At 41.8% G+C, this 24,826-nt stretch overlaps 1 protein-coding gene across 3 annotated transcripts in view; it reads right to left on the bottom strand.

Moving 5' to 3' along the window:
* Window positions 1–24,826, bottom strand: part of mcc (MCC regulator of WNT signaling pathway) — a 351,584-nt gene that overhangs the window by 162,357 nt on the left and 164,401 nt on the right. For all 3 annotated transcript variants that reach the window (XM_062478461.1, XM_062478464.1, XM_062478462.1), the window contains 2 exons: window positions 16,484–16,626; window positions 2,570–2,733 (listed from right to left, as the gene is read on the bottom strand). In XM_062478461.1, the coding sequence (XP_062334445.1) occupies window positions 2,570–2,733; window positions 16,484–16,626 (307 nt within the window). The remainder of the gene's footprint in view (window positions 1–2,569; window positions 2,734–16,483; window positions 16,627–24,826) is intronic.

Raw genomic sequence — 24,826 nt, 5'->3', positions numbered from 1 at the left:
CAGTCGATCTACGTTCCTACCCTCACCTATGGTCACGAACTGTGGGTAGTGCCTGAAAGAACGAGATCGCGAATACAAGCGGCCGAAATGAGTTTTCTCCGCAGGGTGTCCGGGCTCTCCCTTAGAGATAGGGAGAGAAGCTCGGTCATCCGGGAGGGGCTCAGAGTAGAACCGCTGCTCCTCCGGGTCGAGAGGGGCCAGTTGAGGTGGCTCGGGCATCTGATAAGGATGCCTCCTGGATGCCTCCAGTCTGTAGAGACTTTGCATCAGGCTATTTTTGGAATACGAACTGTAAAGTAAAGGGGCTGCATGGTGTTGAATAACGTACTACTAATTTCTAGCTCATGTTTAGTTTCTGAATTTTTATATCCTTACGACTATCTCCCAGCACACATATTATGGAAAAAATACCTTTAGAGTAGGCTGAATTAGGGTAATCTGGGAATTTTTTTGCATACATTTTCTCATCTGAGCTTCCTGATTAACTGCTCGTTTCTGTGACACCACACCAATCACGTTTTGTGATTTCAGTCACATAACATCCATGCTACCGATAGATTTGACGTTAGTATCATCAGTGACTTCTCTCATGCTTCTCCAGTGTAGTTGGTGAACATGCCGCTCAGCCTGAATTCCCGCCCCTCATATTTGAGATTTTTTTTCATTTGCCAGTATTCATGCAAATGGTGCATAGATCGCATAGTAGGGGTGGCACCAGTGGTGGCCAATCACTTTTCAGCGGTGGCCAGTGCCACTTCCTGGACCTACCTGCAGTTACAGTGTTTTATGTGTTAATTACTTTGTCTTTGCATCTTACCAGCTGAGTAACAGAATGCAACCGTCTGTGATCTGACATAGATAAGTCGCTGTGACGTATATCGGTCGGGTTTTTGCCCCGCATATACAAAACCTGAGCTGAAAACGGGAGAGAAACTGTTCAACGGTCTAACTCCACATTTCAGTGCAACAAAGTTTTGCCGCTTTTCACATGCTTTCAGGAACTCATTTCACACGTATATACTGTACTGAGAAGCAAATCATGGCATTTGCTTTACAGCATCTTTAATACGTAGATGTAAAGGGAAGGCCGCCTACTTGATTTATCGCCTACTTGATTTATCAAATGTAACTTTAGTTTTATATGCGCTACTGCCCTTGCGTAACCTACCATCCACACTTGAAACTGGAGTCCCAATGTTACATAATAGTCTATATAAAACCAAAATACACATTCTCAAACTGTATGATATTATTTCTGACATATTATCCACTGTGTCTTGTCATTCCAAAAGTTGGTAAATTGAATAGGATAAGCATCAACAGGCTAACATTAAGTCTATAGCCTAGAATTTCCACACAATTTGCTCTCAATTTTGCAATACTTTGACTGTGTTCTGACAATAAATGAAGAACATCTAATTAGACTATTGAAAGTATATGATGTACCTGTGTGTTTATACTTTTGACTGGGGACAACAACGCAATATTGTCATTTTGATCATGTCTGGCTACTATTGACCAACTGCAGTCTAACCTAACCAGCAAAGTGCTTGACATCCTTTAGCCAATAAATTACATTTTGCTGAATGATTGAAGGGCTAGACAACAAATGCTCTAATTAAATAATCACAGACTAACAATACGGAAATATGACAGATTGACGAAGGCACGTTAATTTTCCGACCGTGCCTCTGCTCTGTGCATCAAGTGACCATTACGTGTCAATAACAACATCCCTGTCTGAAGACTTAGGGGTCATTTGACCGCTTATAGTAGGTAAAATCGGCTTGATGCTTCTACTGTTAATAAAGTATAACAATAAAATATAAACTCCCAGGAAAACCTTTCTCAGTCTCATCTGTGACCAAAAGCCTCATGAACAACATAAATCAGCAAAATTATTGAGAAAGCTGCATTATGGTCTGTAAAATACTCTTTTTCCTTTTTAGAGCTGGGTGCATAAAAACGGATTGGGTCCAGGAACACAATGCTATGCCCATTTCAAACCTATCTTTACGTCCTGTCCCCAGAGTGTGGTTGAGCACTCCTTAATGGTCTGAAAGGATTGGATAGGTGTATTTTTTTTAAGTTAAAGAGAACATATTGGCAAAGGGTACTGGACACTATTCAGTGTTGTCTGACATGCAACAGTATGTGAAACAAACAGCTTCTCAATGAGCATGTAGAATGCCGAGGAAAAACTCATTTTTCTCACTCACTTGTGTGTGTATATCTCTAGCACAATAAAGCAAGGATTTTAATAACAACACTGTGTGGGTAAATTACCCACAGACTCCTGACACTACCATTGCTGTATATAATACTGACTAACAGCCATACACACAGGACAGGAGAACAGGACCCCCTTGGTAGCTAATAGAGGTGACAACAAGGTTATAGCAATGGGATGTTTCCCACAGAATGGAGAAACAGTTGCAAAACGTCTATACTGTGACATTAATTATAAATCAACTCGTACTCTTACTATATTTGTGAGGAACATGGCCTGGCCTGCTCCACCTGTCTTCCCTGGTTCACCATCAGACTTCAATAGGCATGGTTCTCTTACTTTGATGGCGAGGTCACAGTGCTCACTGGCGGTGGTCAACTGCTCGATTTGGCGGTCAACCTCGGCCACAGACAGACTGCATGTGCTCTTCTTCCGCCCACACAGCACGCTCTCCAGCCCAGTCAGCACCCGCTGCAACTCTGAGTTTAGGTCGCTACAGTTGTCTGTAGGGAAACGACATAGGGGTGGAAGTTAGATAAACTGAAGTGAGTGTGTGTGTACAGGTGTGTGTGTAAGGCGGGGGGGCGGGGGTTGGCAACTGCTGCAGTTGTCTTTAAGTTAATGGCAGGTTAAATATACTGAAGTGTATGACTGTGTTCATGTGTGTGTGTGTGCAGGTGGTGGGGATGGGGGCTGTCCTGAAGTTGTCTATTGGGTGGAATGCTATCTGTTTAGGCCACTCCCCGTTGTTGCATTATCTGTGCTGCTGCCACCCTCCACCATCTCCATCTCCCCCATGTTCTTTGCATGTTACTATCCATCAGGGGGGATAATTACTCTACTAGTATTTGCTCTCTGCCTTATATAAATTAGTTGCTCGCTAATGCTAGAGGTAGGGAGTGCTTCCCCTAGATACATCCACTCTGCCAAGGTCAAACCTATTTTCATGTCTATGTTCATCAATAAATGCTTAGTCAATACGTGAGTGTCTTGACTGAACTGCTTCAATTGGTGATTTGTCGGTAGTGGTGTAATGAACCATAGTAGGTCCATGTTCCCCCGTAATTCTATAAATGTTTTGAGTTGCAGTGAAAAAATACATAAACAGATGTATGCTGTGTTTTACTCTCAAGCACTAAAGTCGAATGTAAAGCGGAAGTGGGTTCCTCTTTGTTCTGGTTAGCAATCTCGCCGTAGTTAGCGTTGCTAGGTTATGTCAGGGCTTGAAATTAACTTTTTTACTTGGTGGCACTGATGCTCTCAACTTTGAAAAGTTAGGAGCACCAGCAAAATACCCACAGAATATTATGGAGCACCACAACTACAATGTTTATGTTATATACTAGTAAAACTGCACATTTTAGAGTGGCCTTATGTTGTGGCCAGCCTAAGGCACACCTGTGCAATAATCATGCTGTCTAATCAGCATCTTGATATGCCACAACTGTGGGGTGGATGGATTTTCTATGCAAAGGAGAAGTTCTCTCTAACACAGATTTAGACAGATTTGGGAACAATATTTGAAAGAAATAGGCCTTTTGTGTACCTAGAAAAAGTATTAGATCTTTGAGTTCAGCTTATGAAAAATGGGGGAAAAAACAAGTGTTGTGTTTATAATTTTGTTCAGTGTAGATTTACAGGGCTTCAGGCGGGGGTTGTTGTTTCTGATTGGCTGTATAATTTGAGACAGCTCTCAACTCTGCAGAAAAATTACCTCTATGCCTGTGCCTTGTCCATTAATTTTAGCGGGACAACTTATCCCTTACTTCGCCGCATGAGAAATATAAGGTGTTGTGTGAGAGCGTGAGAAATGGTTGAAATGCGTGAGTCTCACAGTGAATGCGTGATCTGACGTCCAACATGGAAACTTTATTTGTAGGTGTGGTGTGCTGCTTGATGTAGATTTCCACTCACAACACTGTAGTTATTAATAACATTAACATACATGGAAAGCAAAGTAATGTTTTAGGCAGCAAGAGTAAAGCACACATGCAGATGAGCAGGGACACTAGACATCTTCCTTTGGCTGTTTTCAGAGTCGGTACAAAGGTCTCTTTCGTGTCCCAATTTTTTATAACTGTGACCTTAATTGACTACCGTCTGTTAGCTGTTGATGTTATAACGACAGTTCCACAGGTTCATAAACTGTTCATGGTTCATTGAACAAGCATCAGAAACATTGTTTAAACTCTTCTCAACAAAGAGATGAAAAGACAATAAAAAAAAGAAATTTGTCATATCTGCCAACCCTTGTAGCCACCTCAAATCATCAGTTGTTTTCCTATTTAAAAAATAATTTATATGATTTTGTACCAGTTCCTCAGCTCGATGCTGTGATAGTCTATTTATTTCTTGCGAGATTCATAACATGGCTGAAATGGATCCATCACAAAACATGGTGATTTTTTTGCCATCTCGAAGAGCTTATCCAAACAATGTCAACCGCAGCACCGCACATCCTTGGTTCCCACCTGCAAAATTACAACTTTGCACAGTGCCCGGTTCTTGAACTAATCATTCCACTAAAATCCCACTATAAAACTTGTGCAAACAAACATAGTCAGCCAGAGATTCCATGCATTTTAGAATAGATATTTGTGACACATGCTGGTAAAAAAGGTTTGTTTGTCGGCCATCTTCATATTGCACTAGGATATACGTTTTTCTTATTTTGTAACATCTTAACAATCCTGTCAAATTTGCATAAAACGCCTAAAGGCACACCCAAAGCTAATTGAAAGCTGTTCTTGAACAATTGTGACACGATCTGGTAAAAATAAGCTGTTGTTGGCATTCAGTATTTTCCGCGATGAGTGTTGAAGGAGTTAGTCAATATAATAAGAAACTTGTTTATGATCACTAAATACTCAAATTGTTCTTGTTTAGCTAAGCTTCCAGTTGAGTTGTGGGCACGTCATGTGTGATGTTATTTGATTTGCATCATGATGCAGCCGGTTTTCCCTAGGTTACTTATAGCGAGAACGTTTGTTGTCTAGCCCTTCAATCATTCAGAAAAATGTAATGTATTATAAAGGATGTCACACACGACTCCAGTTGGTCTATACATGCGTAGTCCGACATTATCAACATTCTAATGTTGAATAAAGATTCTTTGAATCTTTATTCAACTTCTTCATATTCTTCATATTCTTCATTTCTTCCTTGACACCTTTCAGCGCCTTCAAATCTTCAGCTATTAAAACCGTTCAGCTATCAAAAAATTCAGCAGTTTCAGGCTGACTGCTATGACTTTTCAGCTATCTACCTCTTATGTTTGAATTAATATAAATCAATATTCATAATATTTTTAACATGGTTTTCCAATTGAGTTTTTTTTTCAAATCCTCTCAAACTTCTTAAAACTTCTTCAACTTCCAAATCCTTCTTCTTCCTCAATCCTTCAGCTAGAGCCACCATTTAAACTTTAAAATGTTGACAAAACCCTAAACTATTTTTTTTCAGCTTTTTGATAACTATTCAACTTTTTTCAGTATCACTGATTATGTTTCATGACTTTTTCAAGCCATTTCCGAGATTTACATGGGTGTGTACGTGAAACCCTAGAGTGCAGACTGAAACGCTTAGAGTGGAGGCCTGAGCTTCGGATGTCGTTGAAAAAATATTTCTAGTTTGCCAGCATTGCCACAATTTTCGCTCTTCATGCTTCATTTTTGGATCAATAGATAGCTAATTTTGTGCTGGTCGTAGACAGTTGTCTGTTGACTCCAACAGACGTACACATTTGTTCAGAGCCCCACGAAAGCGAGACAAATTCCAACTCTCGCCCCATAGAGACCAATGCAAATCTGGTGACAAAATCGTCAGAGAAAGCAAAAAGAACAAGATTTTGAAACTGCCGGTAGCCCCTCCTTGAGTCACCACCTTACCGCGGTGGAGGGGTTTGCGTGTCCTAATGATCCTGGAAGCTATGTTGTTGGGGGCTTTATGCCCCTGGTAGGGTCACCCAAGGCAAACAGGTTCCAGGCGAAGGATCAGACAAAGCGTGGCTCAAAAAACTACCATGAAGAAAACAAACAATGGTTCTCAGTTGCCCCTGCCCGGAAGCGGGTCACCGGGGCCCCCCCCCTGGAGCCAGGCCCGGGGGTGGGGCTCGATGGCGAGCGCCTGGTGGCCGGGCCTTTTCCCATGGGGCCCGGTCGGGCACAGCCCGAAGAGACAACGTGGGACCCCCTTCCAGTGGGCTCACCATCCGCAGGAGGGGTCATGGGGGTTGGGTGCAGTGCGAGACGGGCGGCGGCCGAAGGCGGGGGCCTTGGCGGTCCGATCCTCGGCTGCAGAAGCTAGCTCTAGGGACGTGGAACGTCACCTCGCTGGCGGTAAAGGAGCCGGAGCTGGTGCGCGAGGTAGAGAAGTTCCGGCTAGATATAGTCGGCCTCGCCTCGACGCACAGCATCGGAGAGGGTAGCCTCCCTCCGCCTTCGGGTGGGGGGACGGGTCCTCACTGTTGTTTGTGCTTATGCACCAAATGGCAGTGCAGAGTACCCACCCTTTTTGGAGTCTCTGGGAGGGGTGCTGGAAAGCGCTCCTCCCGGAGATTCCCTCGTCCTCCTGGGGGACTTCAATGCTCATGTGGGCAATGACAGTGAGACCTGGAGGGGCGTGATTGGGAGGAACGGCCCCCCCCCCCGGAATGTCTTGGACACTCGGGTGAGGAGAGGGGCGGAGCTGTCAACTGATCACCAACTGGTGGGGAGTTGGCTACGATGGTGGGGAAGACGCCGGCCAGGCCTGGCAGACCCAAACGTAATGTGAGGGTCTGCTGGGAACGGCTGGCAGAATCCCCTGTCAGAAGGAGCTTCAACTCCCACCTCCGGGAGAGCTTCGATCATGTCTCGGGGGAGGCCGGGGACATTGAGTCCGAATGGGCCATGTTCCGGGCCTCCATTGTTGAGGCGGCTGACCGGAGCTGCGGACGCAAGGCGGTCGGTGCATGTCGCGGCGGCAACCCTCGGACCCGGTGGTGGACGCTGGAGGTGAGGGAAGCCGTCAAGCTGAAGAAGGAGGCCTATCGGACTTTGTTGGCTGGTAGGACTCCAGAGGCAGCTGATGTGTACCGGCAGGCCAAGCGGAATGCGGCTTTGGCGGTCGCGGAGACAAAAACCCGGGCGTGGGAGGAGTTCGGCGAGGCCATGGAGAATGACTTCCGAACGGCTTCGAAAAGGTTCTGGACCACCATCCGGCGACTCAGGAGGGGGAAGCAGTGCACTGTCAACGCTGTATATGGTGGGGATGGTGCGCTGCTGACCTCGATGGGGGACGTCCTGGATCGGTGGAAGGAATACTTTGAAGACCTCCTTAATCCCACCAACACGCGTTCCGACGTGGAGGCAGAGTCTGGGGACATTGGGGGGGGCCCTTCTATCTCTGGGGCTGAGGTCGCCGAGGTGGTTGAAAAGCTCTGCGGTGGCAGGGCCCCTGGGGTGGATGAGGTCCGCCCGGAGTTCCTTAAGGCTCTGGATGTTGTAGGGCTGTCTTGGTTGACACGACTCTGCAACATCGCGTGGACATCGGGGACAGTGCCTCTGGACTGGCAGACCGGGGTGGTGGTTCCCCTCTTTAAAAAGGGGGACCGGAGGGTGTGCTCCAACTTTAGGGGGATCACACTCCTCAGCCTCCCTGTGAAAGTCTATTCAGGGGTTCTGGAGAGGAGGGTCCGTCGGATTGTCGACTCAGGTTCAGGAGGAGCAATGTGGTTTTCGTCCTGGCCGTGGCACTGTGGACCAGCTCTACACCCTCGGCAGGGTTCTGGAGGGTGCATGGGAGTTCGCCCAACCGTCTACACATGTTTTGTGGATTTGGAAAAGGCGTTCGACCGTGTCCCTCGGGGGCTCATGTGGGGGGTGCTCCGGGAGTACGGGGTACCGGACTCCCTGATCGGGGCTGTTCGGTCCCTGTATGACCGGTGCCAGACTGGTCCGCATTGCCGGTAGTAAGTCGAACTTGTTCCCGGTGAGGGTTGGACTCCGCCAGGGCTACCCCTTTGTCACCGATTCTGTTCATAACTTATATGGACAGAATTTTTAGGCGCAGCCAGGGCGTTGAGGGGGTCCGGTTTGGTGACCTCAGGATCGGGTCGCTGCTTTTTGCGGATGATGTGGTCCTGTTGGCTTCATCGGGCCGTGACCTCCAGCTCTCACTGGAGCGGTTCTCAACCAAATGCGAAGCGGCTGGGATGGGAATCAGCACCTCCAAATCTGAGGCCATCGTTATCGACGATGGTGATCGGAAAATGGTGGAGTGCAATCTCCGGGTCGGGGAGGAGATCTTGTCCCAAGCCGAGGAGTTCAAGTATCTCGGGGTCTTGTTCACGAGTGAGGGAAGGATGGAGCGCGAGATCGACAGGCGGATCGGTGCGGCGTCCGCAGTGATGCAGGCTCTGCATCGGTCCGTCGTGGTGAAGAAGGAGCTGAGTCGAAAGGCGAAGCTCTCTATTTACCAGTCGATCTACGTTCCTTCAAGAAGACTTCAAAGTCTTCAAAGTTGAAAAAAGCTGGCAAGTTTCTGTCTCTGATGGAAAATGATGTTTAATGTCACTGTTTGCTTTTTGAGCGACGTTTTCCACCATTTGAACCAACTCAACTTAGAGTTGCAGGGCAGGGATAAAACAGCCGCGGAGCTTGTAGAGAAGCTTCATGCTTTTCAAAGGAAGCTCTCACTTGTCTCTGTTGATCTTTGTCCTGGGAGGATGCTCCACTTCCCCACATTGAGGAGTTCTGGCCTACAAATTACAGAAATTATGTCAGGCTTCATTGACTTGTTGAAAAACAACTTTGCCACAAGGTTTCATGATTTTAGCATCCCCAGTGGAGTTATTACATTTGTAAAGGATCCTTTCTCTGTGAACGTTCAATCTGACTTTGCATTGAAAGAAAAGGAACTTTTATCCTCTGTGGATGAGGGGTCTTTACAACTGGAAACCATTGACATTCAGTCATCAGGTGACTTGGGACAGTCATGGCAGCAGGCAGGTTTTGAAAAATTCTGGACCCATGAAGTCAGCCGAGAGAAATCTCGGCTCAAGGGATCTTGCACTTTTTGTTCTGAGAATGTTTGGTTCAACGTACACTTGTGAGTCATCATTCTCACACATGAATGCCATTAAAACTCACAATCGCACATCCCTTACTGACCATTATCTCCATCAGTGTTTCCCAACCGGAGTGCCGTCTGATGAGAGCAGGGGTGCCGTGTAAAAGTCCTTCAACCAGTAGCGGACTGGCCATCGGGAGCACCGGGACAATTCCCGGTGGGCCAAGACACGTCTGGGCCGGAGGGCCGCTTGCCTTATAATTTTTTTAACTACTAATAAATTAGTAATAAAAAAAAAGAAAGTAAAACAACAAAACTGTTACATTTTTGTAACAGTATGATGTAATTAGGTAGCCTGACGTTGTCATACTCATAATTCTAGTCACAATATGAGTCTGATACCCCTCCGTTGGGCTGTGAGTATGGGGCGTGTTTAGTGGTGGGCATAGATTTTTTTTTTTTATCTAGATTAATCTCACTGTAATCTTGGCGTTAATCTAGATTAAAATGGCTCATTTGAATTCCGCCGAAGGCATTCAGAATATGTGTGCTACCCAAATAATGACTAAAAGTAAGTCTTTGAGAACGGGTTTCTCAAGCCAGGTGGCGCATTAGACCAGGAGCTCATCTCCTGTTTCCAAAATGCATCACAAACTGCTTGAGAAAGCTTTTCTACTATGATAATTGGTGATGAAAATAAATTATGTTCAATAAGATGTACTTGTGTTTATTAACTGTTTATTAGATTAGTTAGCTTGGCTGATAGAGCTGTGCTGACGGGCTTGCCTCGGTTGCACTCAAACATCGTAGTTTGACGACGACTCTTCCCCTGCGCTACATCAGTGCTTGGCCCGGCATCTTCCGCATTAGCTAAGGGATGCTTTGCGTTTCGGTGGTATTTGAGACTGGAAGAACTCCTACAGTAAACTAATTCCGCATAGCACAAGGTGCAAACAACCTTAGTCTTGTCGAGGTTTCCATTGGGAAGCTTCTTAAAAATACATTTTCCCTGAAGCAAAGCAGGTGGCTTCATAGCTGCATCCATGTTAGCACGTCACGTTTGATGTGATAATTTCATACACAAGGCATACACACAGGTTCGAAGACTCGTTCTCGCCCCCTACAGTGCAATTCGGCTAGGTATACATCCGCGCTAAAATATCAAGGTGAAAGTCATCATAGCTTGCGTAGTATAGACCCAGCTCCCAATCCAACTTTGAGAATAGATTAACAGCGATATTTTTTTTATCGCCGATAAGAGTCGCAACGCCGATAACGGCCCACCACTAGGCGTGTTTCAATCGAACCCGGAAAACAAATGCCTCTTCGCTCAATTGGATAGACCTACAACCAATCAGAGCAACGTAGTATGCTGTTTGTTGAAAACAAATTCAACCCAAGCGGTCTTTCGTGACGTGGTTGATTGCGTTACTGTTGATCATCTGTCCATCATCGTATAAAGCCCGCCCTGACAATTTTATTGGTCCGAACAGCTCTTGTTCGGACATAGTTTTTCCCTAACCGAGCGACCCCAGACCCAATTTCCCGACCAAATGTTTTTGTTGGCGGGGCTAAGTTCGGCTGGCATCCAGGCTAGTAATTATGATGTTATTCACCTCATATTATCCACTTAATGTTTTCCTTGATGTGGTTTGGTTCAGCTGGACTAAATATTTAGGTATCTGAGGCTATTTAATTATAGACAGATATTTATTATTATTATTATAACCTTTATTTAACCAGGAGAAAAAAAAAACATTGAGATTAAGAAACTCTTTTTCAAGGGAGACCTGGCCAAGACAGGCAGCAGCATATATACAAATATAGTTACAAAAATACAAAAGGAGACAAAATATAGGAGTTAGTGTCGTAGCCAGGTACATTTAAAAACATTTACATTTTAAGGAATCTGTCTCTAGCTCTTTCATTTTTAATTTAAAAGCATTAAGCGAGATTACTTCCTTTAGTTTCAAGACATTTTGCAACATATTCCATGCCGAGGGTGCAGAGTACAGAAAAGCCCTCTTTCCAATTTCCGTACAGGCATAAGGTACAGATAGCATGACGCAATCCTGAGAACGCAGAGAGTATTTCCCGGCACTCTTCTGCTTTATAAGGACACACAAATAGTATGGGAGCAGACCAAGAATGGCCTTATATATAAAGGCGTACCAATGACCAAGCCTACGGGTGGTCAGAGCAGGCCATCCTACCCGAGAGTATAACTCACAGTGGTGAGTAAGAGCATATGCAAAATGCAATGTGTCTGCATTGTTTGTCTAATTTTGGCCACAGCAGATTAACTGCTTAACCCTGTTATTGTTTAAAGAGGTCAACTATTGGACTGTTACAGTGATTGTTCTGTCAGTGATTACAGTTAAATGCAGTTTGAAACATTTTGATCTCATTAATTGTCATGCATTGTTTTATTATAATTCAATAGTTGGTACAGCTATGTACAATAAAGTGAATGTTTTTGTTAGTTAAGTGCATTTTCTCCAATTGTCTGTTAATATGGCTTGGTTATTGCTCACCTGGTTTGATTTTTGAATCCTTGGGCCTATACGACCTAATGGGCATATGTTGTTAAGCACTTACAAAATAGAATATATTGACTCCTTCAGTATGTTGTTGTAATTTCTTTATTTGTCACCGTGATTACTCATATCCTCCGGCCCCTGACTTTGCCTCAGTTTTCAAGAACCGGACCCAGCTCCAAACTAATTGAAGAGCCCTGGTGTAGGAGGACTGATCGACATCATACATTTAAGTATAAAGTAATTCAAGACTTGCATGTACAGTACGTAATGTGACATTAAATAATGTATTTGAACTCAAGCTTATGTGGTGCGTCGCTGTACATAATTATTGCACGGTTTAGGATTATATCAGACTACAGTAAGTAAAATAATACAAGTCTTGTTCAGAAGTGAAGTGAACACCATTTTGCTACCTGCATATACCTACAGCTGACAAAAAATACAGCCCAGGCTGGTGTTATCGCAGGAAACGTGGTTGAAATGCAAAACTAGTAGGCTGTGGTAGCTCTACTTAGCCTACCTATTTTCCCACCCTTAAAACTCCGTAAATATTTGCACTACATACACAATGGAGGTGCCAAACATGTAGCTAGGTATGTTTCCAGGCTGTCATATCAACACACAGCAGTAGTCTAGTAGTTAGCTAGCTCATAGTACAATTTACCCGGGTCAGCTTCTCCACGCAATGGTTGCATTTTGCGTTGTTACTGACAATGATCGCTTCCAGTAAACTTTTTTGGAATTAGCCATTTCCCCCGAAATAAATGTCAAGCTTATTTACGTTTTTTGGGGTCAAATTTTCAGTCAGCAGATGGTACCATTTGAATTGCGATTCCATCTGAGATACTGCCGGTGACAACATTGTTAGAATAAGCTTGTTTCAAAGGGGGTTCTTTACTAATGAATGAATGCAATATGAGTAGGCTAAATGCTTGAAAATATCACTAGAAGGGGAAAACCTTAAGGGAAGTTTAAGTCATAGAGGTTAGGACCATTTTTACAACGGATTGCCCAATTTCTTTTTTTGAAGCAACTTTTCAACTATGAGGATGCAGGGGAAATTTGATGAAAACCGTTTAATTCTACACTTCACTCTTCACATTGCGATTCTGTGGGTATTGCGATTCTTTAAGTATTGTGATTCGATATTACGATTTATTGCGATTTGTTTTGGTTATTTTTTTTAAACACTGGACCATGAAAAACTGTTGAATCATTACATTTACATTACATTTAATGTAATGTAAATGTAACGTGCAGAAACAAGCACCAGGCTCTCTCAGTTTCTTGCACCAATTGCCAAAAGGCTCGCCGTCTCTACTTTATTCTATCCACGCCCAGCGCCATTTATTTTTTAGTCATTTATCTATGGGTAGGACATCATCCCCAGGCGTCATGCTTTTACCGACAACGCTAACGTGACGTATGGATCACATTCACACTGTGTTGCCAGGACCCGCTCTGCTTCTGATAGGCTTGTAAAGTTAGTTATAGCTGCGTTACTCTCATATGATTGGTAGGGGAAATCAATTGACTCGAAAATATTAAACCGAATGCAAGTTCCCAAATTTGTTTTTCTCATGGCCGCATGCCGGACATCCGGCACAGTGACGGAATACTTTAAAGGTGACATGACAAGAAAACTTCACTTTAGGAGGTTATTTAACATTAATATGAGTTCCCCTAGCCTGCCTTTGGCCCCCCAGTGGCTAGAATTTTCGATAGGTGTAAACCAAGCCCTGGGTGTTCTTCTCCGCCTTTGAGAAAATGAAGGCTCAATTGCTCTGTTTGAAAATCTCCTCTTTGTGACGTCACAAGGAGGAAGGTTACCTCCCCTCTCTCTGCTTTGCCCGCCCAGAGAATATGGCTGTTATGGCAGTTTTAGACATAGTTACAATATCTATGTTTCTTTAAGCGGTAAAAAGTAAGTTCCTTTGTTATAGACAGACGAATGTAAGAAACTGAGGCTCTGTGGTGTGGTTTACTCTGTAGAATGGACACTCAGATTGTCTTAAGGTATTTATGGTGTTGTTTTATGATACCTAACTAAGAGCCAGAGGGTCTTAGTTAGGTCTGGGGGTTGGGGGAGATTGTTATCTCAGTTGAGCGAGCTGACCTAACCTTTTGGCCAAGGAGATTGTGTCCTGTGTCCTGTTTGTGTATCATTAACCATCTCCTTCTTTAGAGAGGGAGCTGGGGCATCAAAGAACTGTGGGACACTTGATGTGGAGTCAAACTGTCACTGAGTAGTGCTGGCCAATCACAGAGACCGCTATATTGATGGATTGACCATCAGAAGAACCATTTGTTCTAAGTTTATATAAGGCAGGGTTTTAGGGTTGTTCTTCACCACTCTCTCGAACGACCTGTAGGTTACATCTGCATGTCTTTCGCTATGACCGGTCCAGAGTACTCTGTTAATTCTTAAATTGTACAAACTAAATAAATTATATTGAAACCGCCATCTTGACTATTCAGATCTACACAGTGCCACTTGAATTTCCACCATGACACTGGCCCGCCCATAAGAAACTGAGCTACGACCTTGCAAGTGTTTTTATCCTCGAGAGACATCATGGCTTGCAAACGAACGAAGCATTACATTTGCTCAGTTTGGATGTACAAAGGAAAACAAAAATCTTTTTACAGTTCCTTCATCCGAGCCTCTGAAGACCCAGTGTCTTAATTTAATTTTCTCTGGAAATGCGCCTTCACAACTTCTATGCTATGTCTGCACCAAACACTTCAGCCACGACTGTTTCCTCAACTTGAGCTAATACAAAACTGGCCTTGCTGAAATTAAATTCTGGATCAGTACTAACTCTCCTTCGTCCAGCTACTAACCTCGGACAAGTAAGTTAACTAACGCTATATCATTTTGTAGCTTTACTGTATATGGTTACCTAGCTTGCTACCCTTAGAATGTGGCTGTAACATTAGCTCTGCAGCTAACAGCTGAGTTACCGTCGCTAATGGAAAGGTAGATAGCATCAAGTATGTGTGTGAATACACATGCTGTAACGTGAGTGTTGTACACTTCTTTGTTATTTGGATAACCGTTCTGCTGTTGGTCTTATGGCGCGCGCGATATCCGCCTTTCCCCTCATTAAAATGACTGAGTGTGTACCTCTGCAAACCAGGGTTATCAGATGAGAATGGGCAAATTCGAGGCATCTTACAGCAACGGGGGTACAGCCATTGCGATACATCCATTGTAAACATTAGCGCATGGTGCCGCCCCTCCGCTCCTCATTAGCATTTAAAGCTACAGACACCAAAACAGCGCGTTCTGAGGAAAGCTCCTTGTGGGACTGCTAGTAGTGGCTGTAATTCTGCACCAAGGCTGAATTTCGGGAAAGAGACTTCTGATACAGTATTAGGGGACCACTAAGGCCTATATGAAAGCATCCAAAAACAGCATGCCATGTCACCTTTAAGCCCTGAGTTATGTGATGGGCTGTTACTGTGACATATGACTCAGTGGCCCTCGACGTCCACGCATTGCACGTCAGAGCAACTCATTCAGCTTTACTCAACGATTCCTTAACTTCTGTCTCAACCTCGTTGTAGATCTTGGGCAGGGCTGTGTCAGAAAAGAAACGTCTTGATGGTATTGTGTACCTCGGCTCTAAAGTGTAAATCGTGTTACCAAAACCTGTATTTTCGACCACACTATAAGGACGAAAGTCTTTGCATATAAAATGAGAGATTGATTCTGTGATGCGATTAGCCTTTTCTGAACTGCTGGGGAGCTTACTGAAACGGTTTGGCTTACTCCGCTGTTTTGTATGATAACTCAGGATGGTGTCAAGTGATATGGGCACGTATGTTGGTGGTATTACCACAATACTTTATCTTTCCATGGTATAGTTTGCAGACAGCATTGCTCATTTCTAACAAATTTTTTCCTCGTAAATTATGTAAGCCAGAGTTCTTCCAGACGTGCGATTTAAACTGTTGAGGTGCAGCATGAATCTCGGGACTAATGTCTGACATGTTTGCTGTCCAACATGTTTGCCTTTGTATTCCTTCCTAGCTACTATGTGTGAATGTGCGCTTCTAGCTGGAAGGAAATCGTGAACTAATAGATTGCATTGCGCCATCTGTAGGATTATAAGCGGCAAAGTTTTTTTCCGCCTTGAATAAAATAATTAAAAGTAGGCTACAGACAAAATATAGATTTGGGAGGCAGCGTGGCGATTAAAAAATCATCACACACAAGAATTGCGATTCGTAACTGAATCGATTTTTTCCCCATCCCTACTGGGCATAACTTAGAAAATACCCAAATGTAGGCTACTAATCACGTATTTGGGTTTTCTTAAGGCTATAGCCATATTGACCACAAAATCACAGCCCCTTTTGACACTAAATATGACAAATTAATACTTAGATTGTCACTGTTAACTCAGACAATATGATCAAAATAAGCTTAAATGCTAACACTGAAGCACAGTAAGAGTAGTACAGGCTAGCATACAAGTGGTAATATCCTACCCACAACACTGTACTGAAGGCGTGGAATTGATTTGCAATGAGAAAATCAACTCCTCCTTCAAATATTCATTTCATGATCTGTACAGAACTAGAAAATGATCTAGACCTACATGTGGAGCAAAATACCAACACCTGTCAGATATATCAGAGATAATTCTGCACTAACCCATGTCAGCAGTGACGAGAGTGGAGTGGTTTCCAGGCAATGACACAGATGCCGCGTCCTGATCCACGCTGTGTCCGTCCTCGTTGGCTTCCTGCTGGCTATGGCTGAGTTCTGAACGCAGCTCTGAAAACTCATCCTCCTCCCTGGTTATCAAAGGGCACAGAGACAGGTAAGGGGTCAAACATGAACAATGCATATACACTAGGGGTGGGCGGTATACCGGTATGAACGCGAATACCGGTATTGCGTTGTGCCATGATATGGATTTTGCCATATCATGGATATCTGCTAAATGCATAAATGTAAATATCACGATATATTAATAAATTTATTAAGTAAAGTGTTTCTGTTTGGTATAAAATATAAGTCAAGTGATACTGCCTAGTGGGATAGTTCAAATTTGTATCTTTTACAACAAAAAAACATGCAGCATGGACCCGGCACGCATTGTGCCAGCCAATGAAAGTCAACAAAGAAGCTAGCGCAACTCCAGAGGAAGCAAACATTCATGAGTAAACTGCTTTTGTTGGCAAGTGTAAGCAAGCGTAAATGATGTCTGAAAATAACGCCAGGGGGGTTGATTTGCCGGACGAAGAAGAATTGGTAAAAAAGGGGGGCCTCTTCTGTCGTTTGGAAATGGTTTGGTTTCAAGTTATCCGACATCGACCAACAAACAGTAACCTACTCTGTAAATTGTGTCGTCGAATTGTGCTAGCCAAAGGTGGAAACACTAGCAATCTTTTTCACCACCTGAAAGCCGTGCATGTGCGTGAAAATGAATCTACCAGAATGCGTTTGACAAATCCAATGCCAGGTTGGTTAGAATTGTGAAATGTTTATTGTTGGACAACAGAATCGAGTATTCAACCATGTAATAATTGTTTATAGCTAGAGCTAACTCACTACGAATATGTAACAGTTTTCTTGCGATCCAATAAACGTAGGCTACTGTTGAACGCGTAGGCTACTGAGAAGTCGCTCTTTCGTGCCTATGAAACACTGCAAAATTTGGAAAATTCTACTTATGTGACACACCTGAGTTACCCAATCCAAATCCGTCCGAGTGCGGTAGATTAGCCGCTGCAGTGCGGATTGCATTGTCATGACATTTTAAGAATAACTAATATATTGTGATATATACCGATATACCGTCAGTGCTTACGAATTATACTTTGATAAACATTTGAGGCCATACCGCATAGCCCTAATACACACACCTTTAAAAGAGATTACGTTGTGCCATTTCAGCAATTCAAAAAGGCACCTTGAGTATAAACTGCACACCTGACACCTAGCACAAAGAAGGGGAAGATAAATGTGTATCCATAGGTAGAAATATGGTTGTAAATGGAGTTGAAAATTCACAGAAAGTTTTAGAGAATCTTCAGTAACGTTTCCTTGGGAATTTTCATTCGCATGTTGCTTCAATAAAAATGTGTTGCTTATTTCCCCATTGTACATTTACTCAATAAGCTAAATATTAGTGCTGTCAGTTTAACGCGTTATTAACGGCGTTAACGCAAACCCATTTTAACGGCGTCAATTTTTTTAGCGCGAGATTAAAGTTGGTTTTGGCCTAGGAAACTTTGTCGTTTTTTTCACATGCTGTTGCAACGGTTGCAACAACTACTGACGTTAGAAAAACTACAACACCACACCGGATCTAGCTAGACTGAAAACAAAACAACAGGCACACCGCACATACTTGTTTGGGCTGAAGAGGAGTAGGCTAACGTTACGTTTTGAGTTGATGGCGAGCGCAAGACGTCGAAATGGATGCCAATAAGATTCTGAATGGAAAGTTTACTTTTAAAAAGTTGCCAAATGGTTCCATTGACAAGACCAAAGTGATCTGTGTGTTTTGTCGTTGTGAACTGAGCTATCATCGCAGCACGTGTAGGAAAATAATGGGACATAAAGAAATCAAGGGACATTTAGAATAGATAAAAATGTGCGATTAATTGCGAGTTAACTATGACATTAATGCGATTAATCGTGATTAAATATTTTAATCGTTTGACAGCACGACTAAATATATGTATGAATATATAATGATGGATACCAAAATTATTTTAATGGTTAACTTTGGTGTAGTTCATGTTCTTTTTAACATTTGAAAAGTTAATTTGACAATATGTGGCATTATTTGGTGAAAACACACCCATCGACTATGAATTTAGTACTATTGCAATTCATTTCATGCCCTGTACATGATTCCAACACATGACCAGTTAATTCTTACACCACTTACAGTACACAGTTCTTGGCACCTTGGTAAGCCCACACATTCAGCATTCAGATCAATGAGCACAAGCATTCTGGTAAGTTTTGATGATATTACAGGGGTGAATTTACAACTCTGGAAAGAATTACATACAATATTATCTGTTTATCTGGTTTTAATCTTTATATATGGGTGATTCTTTAACTATGGTACTTTTCTTGTCCCTGGATGAAATAATAAAAACTAAAAAACATTTATTCTTTTTTGTTTTTGTCACACTTCACCCTAAGGGGAACTTCTAAAAAATGTATCATGGCTCAATCATTCTTTTTATTATATAATATGCATGTTTTTTACTGTTTTCCCTCTGTCCCTAAGACAGACTTTGTATCTTCAACCTCGCCTAATTATACATTAAATAATGTAGATTTCAAGTACAAATGATAAAATAATCTATTTCAATTATACATATTACATATTGTGATATTTATTCACATGTTCCTATATTTTTCATAACCCTTGTCCCTTGGGTTCACTGTCATTTCCACCACACTGTACAAAATAGAATCCTAGGATCATTGTTTTAGGTTTGTATGCATAGTACCCATAGCAACAGAAACTCCACTGTGGAATACATGGCTGGATAAAAGTGTGACCCCTACAGGGGATAGTGAAGAGAAAAATCAAGGTAAATATGAGTAAAACTGAGAGTATGTTTGTTGGTCGTCATTTCCAAACAGCTCATATTTAACATGGACGTAAAAATAACTGGATACATTTCATTTAATATTGTGTAATTTGTGTATATTTAATGCTAACTCTAAAACTAATATTAGAAGGCTAACATAGCATGAAATTTTGTAGGGAAAGGGGGGAAATGTCATTTCCACCACAGTCATTTCCACCACGGTGTTCATTGTGGTCGTAAAGACAGGTTGTGGTGGAAATGACATTGTTCGTGCTGAACAGCCAATTATTTGGGCTACAATACTAAAACTTTTATGTAAAAAAACGTATTTAATTAAGTTAAGATAGTAAGGAAGTATTTAATTATTTATTACAATATTATTGGTAAATAAGAGAACAATCGATAAGTAAGTGTGACATAATGTCTTGGCTCTTTCTTTAAGATGGCAAGCAATACCACAGCACAGAGGTCAAGATCATACAGAGAAAGAATAAAATCAGATCCACTTAAATATGCAGAGTCCCTCAAGAGGGACAGAGAAAGATATCTGAAGAAAAAGCAACGAGGTGTTGTTAAATCTGTGACAGAAATGCCAAAAAGAGAACAACGGAAAATGAGAAGACAGTGGCGAATTTCTCAACAAAACAGACGTAGGAAATTGAAAATGGTCTCAGCAGTGAATAGTTTTATGGCACATACAACACCACACACTCACCAGACAACATGAATGTTAATGCGGAAGACACCCCTGAAACACCTCAGCTGTGTGAGCCTACACCAGAGAGAACTCCACAGAGGAAAAGAGGGAGAAAAAAAGTTGCGAAGGCAAGAGCAAAGGTGTACAAAGATCTTAATGACATTAAAGAAAAGCTCGCGGATGCCCTCAGAAAAGTTGAAAAATACAAAAAAATAAGTATTCGACTTAGGAAGAACCTGGGGACCCTAGAGTCACCTAAAATGAAAACAAAGCAACAGATGCAGCAAGGAAGCAAGCAGTTAAAGAAGACACTCCTATTCCATAACACCATTATGTCAGAAATAAGAAAAAAATATCAGAATGTTGAGAATTGTAAAGCTCGGCAACTGATCTCCAAAGTTGTGGCTGGCAATATCTTAAAAAAATACCGCCTGGTCACCATGGCCAAGAAGGAGTTTGGATTCTCTACAAAGCTAATCAGGACAAACATGACAAGGGCTGACAAACTCAAATACACCCGCAAAACACAACGAAACAGAGTCAGCCAAGAAGTGAAAGAAAAAATTACAATGTTTTTAGAACGTGATGATAAAAGTGGGGCCACTAATGGAAAGAGACAATTACAAAGATGAAAAATAAAATGCAAAAGCGCTTCCTGGTGGATTCTATGCAGACACTGCACCTGAAGTTTAGACACGAGAATCCCGAAGTCAGACTCCTATGCAGAGTTTTGCAAAAAGAGACCCTTTTGGATTGTTGCACCAACAATCAAAGACAGAGACACATGTTTGTGTAAGCTACACTCAAACATCAAACAGTTCATGGCAAACAAACTGTTCTTTCACAAAGTAATCAAAACGTCCAAAGTCACCTATCTCATGTCTTCAATTGCATGAAAAAATGTGACAAAAGAGTGCATGTACAGGGAGTGTCTGGATTGCAAAGACCATGAGCTCCAAACCTCTGCCTTTGATGCTGGAGCAAACATGGTGGTTCGAATGGAGAAGCTCTGTGGAAGACAGAGAAAAAAGAAACAAGATGGCTCCAAAGACATCATCAAAGTTCACCACACAACGAAGGAAAAAGTACATGGGACTTTGAAGACACTGCTGGATGACTTTTCGGACCAACTGGAAAAAAAGATGGGAAAGCACATTCACAACATAAAACATCAATATCTGTCTTTGAGAGCACTAAAAGCAAACATTGACGAAGACAGTATTGTACTACAAATTGACTCTGCAGAAAATTACATGTGCAAATTTCACAATGAAATTCAAGCTGTCCATTTTGGCGATTCCCACCAGCAGGTAAGCCTGCATACTGGTGTGGCTCACATTACGAATGGTGTTGTGTATGTTTGCACCATTAGTTCCTCAATGCGCCATGACCCACCTGCAATCTGGGCAACCACCCTGCATGTCACAAGTGATGGCCCAACCACTCAGTATAGATCAAAAAAGAAAAAAAAAATCCTGAGCAAAGTACCATATGAGCTGGGATTCCAAAAGGTGACCTAGAATTTTCTGGAGGCCGGACATGGGAAGGACCCAGCTGATGGAATAGGTGCGGCTGTTAAGCGCCAGGCAGACTCGCTTGTGGCCAAGGGCATTGACCTTCCAACTGGAAAAGTGTTGTTTGAACAACTGCTTAACCAGCCATCGACTGTCAAGTTAATGTACATCACTGATGGGGAAATTGAAGAGATGGATAGTCTCCTTCCTGATGGCTTGCTGACCGTCAAAGGAACCATGCAGATACATCAGGTATCACACATGTCACCTTTGTAATGAGAGTTTAACATTTTTCAATTTATATCTCAGTGTTTAAATGCATTTTGTTCTTTTAGATCGTCTCTACAAGACCGGGAGAGATTTCTTGGCGAGTTCTCAGCTGCTTTGTGCAGATCCCCATCCTTGCCAGTGTTTTGATCTCAAAAAAGTCGACATACTGGAAGCACAGAACATGAAGACTATTGGGATCACCAACTTCAAGCACAGTTACCTGCACATCTCAACCCATCATAGACTTGCATGAGGGACTGATTGGAAGTTGGTGTGTGGTACGGTATGATGGGGATCCTTACCCTGGCATCATACAGGATGTGGACCCTGAGGGTTTTGCTCTGGTGAGAACCATGAGTAATATTGGCAAAAACAAGTTCTTCTGGCCTATGAGAGATGATGTTATTTGGTACCGGCCAGAAGATGTGATCAGGCTGGTCCCAGAGCATCAACCAGTAACAAAGAGGCATGTGATGGTGGAGCCAACCATTTGGAAGGAAATATGCTCTCTTCTTGACCATGAAACATAACTGAACCTCTGGTCCATATGCAAGTTTGACAGATACAGTACAATACAATGTCTATTTAGTCAGATTCAACTTGTTATTCCACATAATTACGTTTGACGTCAGCATAGGCATATAGCATATACGTTTTCGTATATGCTATATATTTCAAAATATATTGCCTATTTTATCTGTTAATCTACATTATATTCAACTGGTTATATTCAAATCAAATCAAATTTATTTGTATAGCCCTTTTTAAACGCAAGCATGTCACAGAGGGCTTCACATATGCCCATAGAACTGCCCCTCAACCAACCTAAACCCTCAAGGAAGACAAGGAAAAACTCCCAAAAAACTCTCAACAGGAGAAAAAAAAAATGGAAGAAACCTTGAAAATATTAAGGTTATGATGACATAAAGGGTTTGCTCTAGTTTGTACTAGTTTGCCCTAGTTCGTACTAGTTTGCTTTAGTTCAGCATATAGAAAGCAGTGAAGAAATGATTTGCAGATTTTTAACACAAATTCATATTTTCATTTTTTGGATTGTTTTTCATTTGAAAATATTGGTGAGATGTTATTGATTTGCTCTGGTTCACCACATAGCAGTAGAAAATGTGTTTTTAATTGGAAGTTGCCTATCTATGTCATTTCCACCACACACTCTCTCTTCCGCCACACCATGTCATTTCCATCACAACACATATTTTATAGTAAAACATATCAAAAACATACAAACAAACCAACTATATTCAGTGGTGTTGATAATTGTGCAGTTATGGGTAAGATACGTGTATACCCTTTGAGAAATACATGATTTTGAGCTATGATAAGTAAATGAAATGTTCCAGTGACCTAGTTTTAGGTGTTTTTTGTGTAAACATTGTAAAATATTTAAATGTACATTCTTGAAAAATAACAAATTTGAACAGAGATGTGTGTGCTATTTAATCAAATATATTTATAACAGAAGATATTTAATTATTTTCTCTTAAAAACACATGTTTTGTTATGTGATGGAAATGACCGTTTTCTTGGGCTGTCAGATAAAAATGGCAAAAAATATATATTATTCAATACAAATCATCGCAGCCAACTTAAGGGAAGGTTTCTAGACAGATTGAGAAACCAACTGATACTAAAAACAGTTTGTAGAAATGTTTTCATTTTCTGAAACTGTCTAGCTCAAAGACTACCATAGTTGAAGAATTACCCATATGTAACCTGGTTAAAAAGTAATGTCTCATGAGGACATGCAGACAGTTTGAAGGGTGAGGGTGTAACTCTGTTCATATTTTGTATTATAAATTCAAATAAGATAGTTGATTGTAATAAATATGTTTAAAATGTTACATTTTAAAATATATCTTTAACAGGTAAAAAGGTTATTGTGTAAGAAACAATATGGTAGATTTAATCATTTAGAAAGTTACATATTTTATTGTGAAGAGTTCATGGTGATGATGTAGTATTTGCTGTTTGTTGATTAGTGAAGTAGGAAAATGAGGGTACGAGAGAAGTAGAATGGCGAAAGAGTAGTCCGCGTGTCTGAATGTACGAGAAGAGAACGTGATTTTAATAGTACTGTTTGTTTTATTATCGGCGGGTTAAGTTACAGACATTACTTCTACGGTCAAGAAGCAAAGAAGAGATAGATGCTCAAGTTAGTCTAACTAACCGTGTGTAAGTTAGCTAGCTCGTTAGCCACTGAGTGTTTTTTCACTAACCCAGTAGGCGACTGCATATATGAAAAAACAAACACCTAACCTGTGAAAGAATTTTAGGACATAACCAATTATAAAACACATACATTGTATTATCTGTAAACTCCTTTGTTCATTGATAAAGGACAGCCAGAGACTAGTTTAGGTAAGGTCAAAGAGAGTGTGCCATCTTGATAGTAAATGAAGACTGATTGTCTTAAAGCAGCGTTGAAGCAGCTGCTCTGAACTTTTGGGCTATAGAGATCATATCCTGTTGCCTTGTTTGTATTTAATTAACTCTTGTTTTAAATGACCACACAAGGGACAGCTAGCCATTTGACTGGCCCACTCATGTAGCTTTACTATCTCCTGGTACGGGGAGAGAAGTACCATCAAAGAACTTTGGGAAACTAGGCCCTGAGGCTTTGTTTCAGTTGTCACTGAGTAGTGTTAGCCAATCACAGAGACAGCTACCTTGATTGATTGACCATATAGAAGACCATATGTTATAAGCAGGGGTGCCCATAACTTTTTCAGTGAGTTACTCAGGTGAGTACCAGGAGATGGTGTTTGGTACTCACATTTTTGTTTGGTACACACTCCAATATTTACTCCTGGCCACTTCAATATCTTCAGAATAGGACATGGGACATGCGTGTTTAGCTTTATCAGGGTTTCTACAGGTATAAACAAGTTCAATTTAAGACTTTTAAGACCTTTTAATACCACTTTTAAATGAA

The sequence above is a fragment of the Osmerus eperlanus genome, chromosome 14 (assembly GCF_963692335.1).
Source record: "Osmerus eperlanus chromosome 14, fOsmEpe2.1, whole genome shotgun sequence".
Taxonomy (NCBI): Eukaryota; Metazoa; Chordata; class Actinopteri; order Osmeriformes; family Osmeridae; genus Osmerus; species Osmerus eperlanus.
This window is presented reverse-complemented; position numbering and strand designations above follow the sequence as displayed.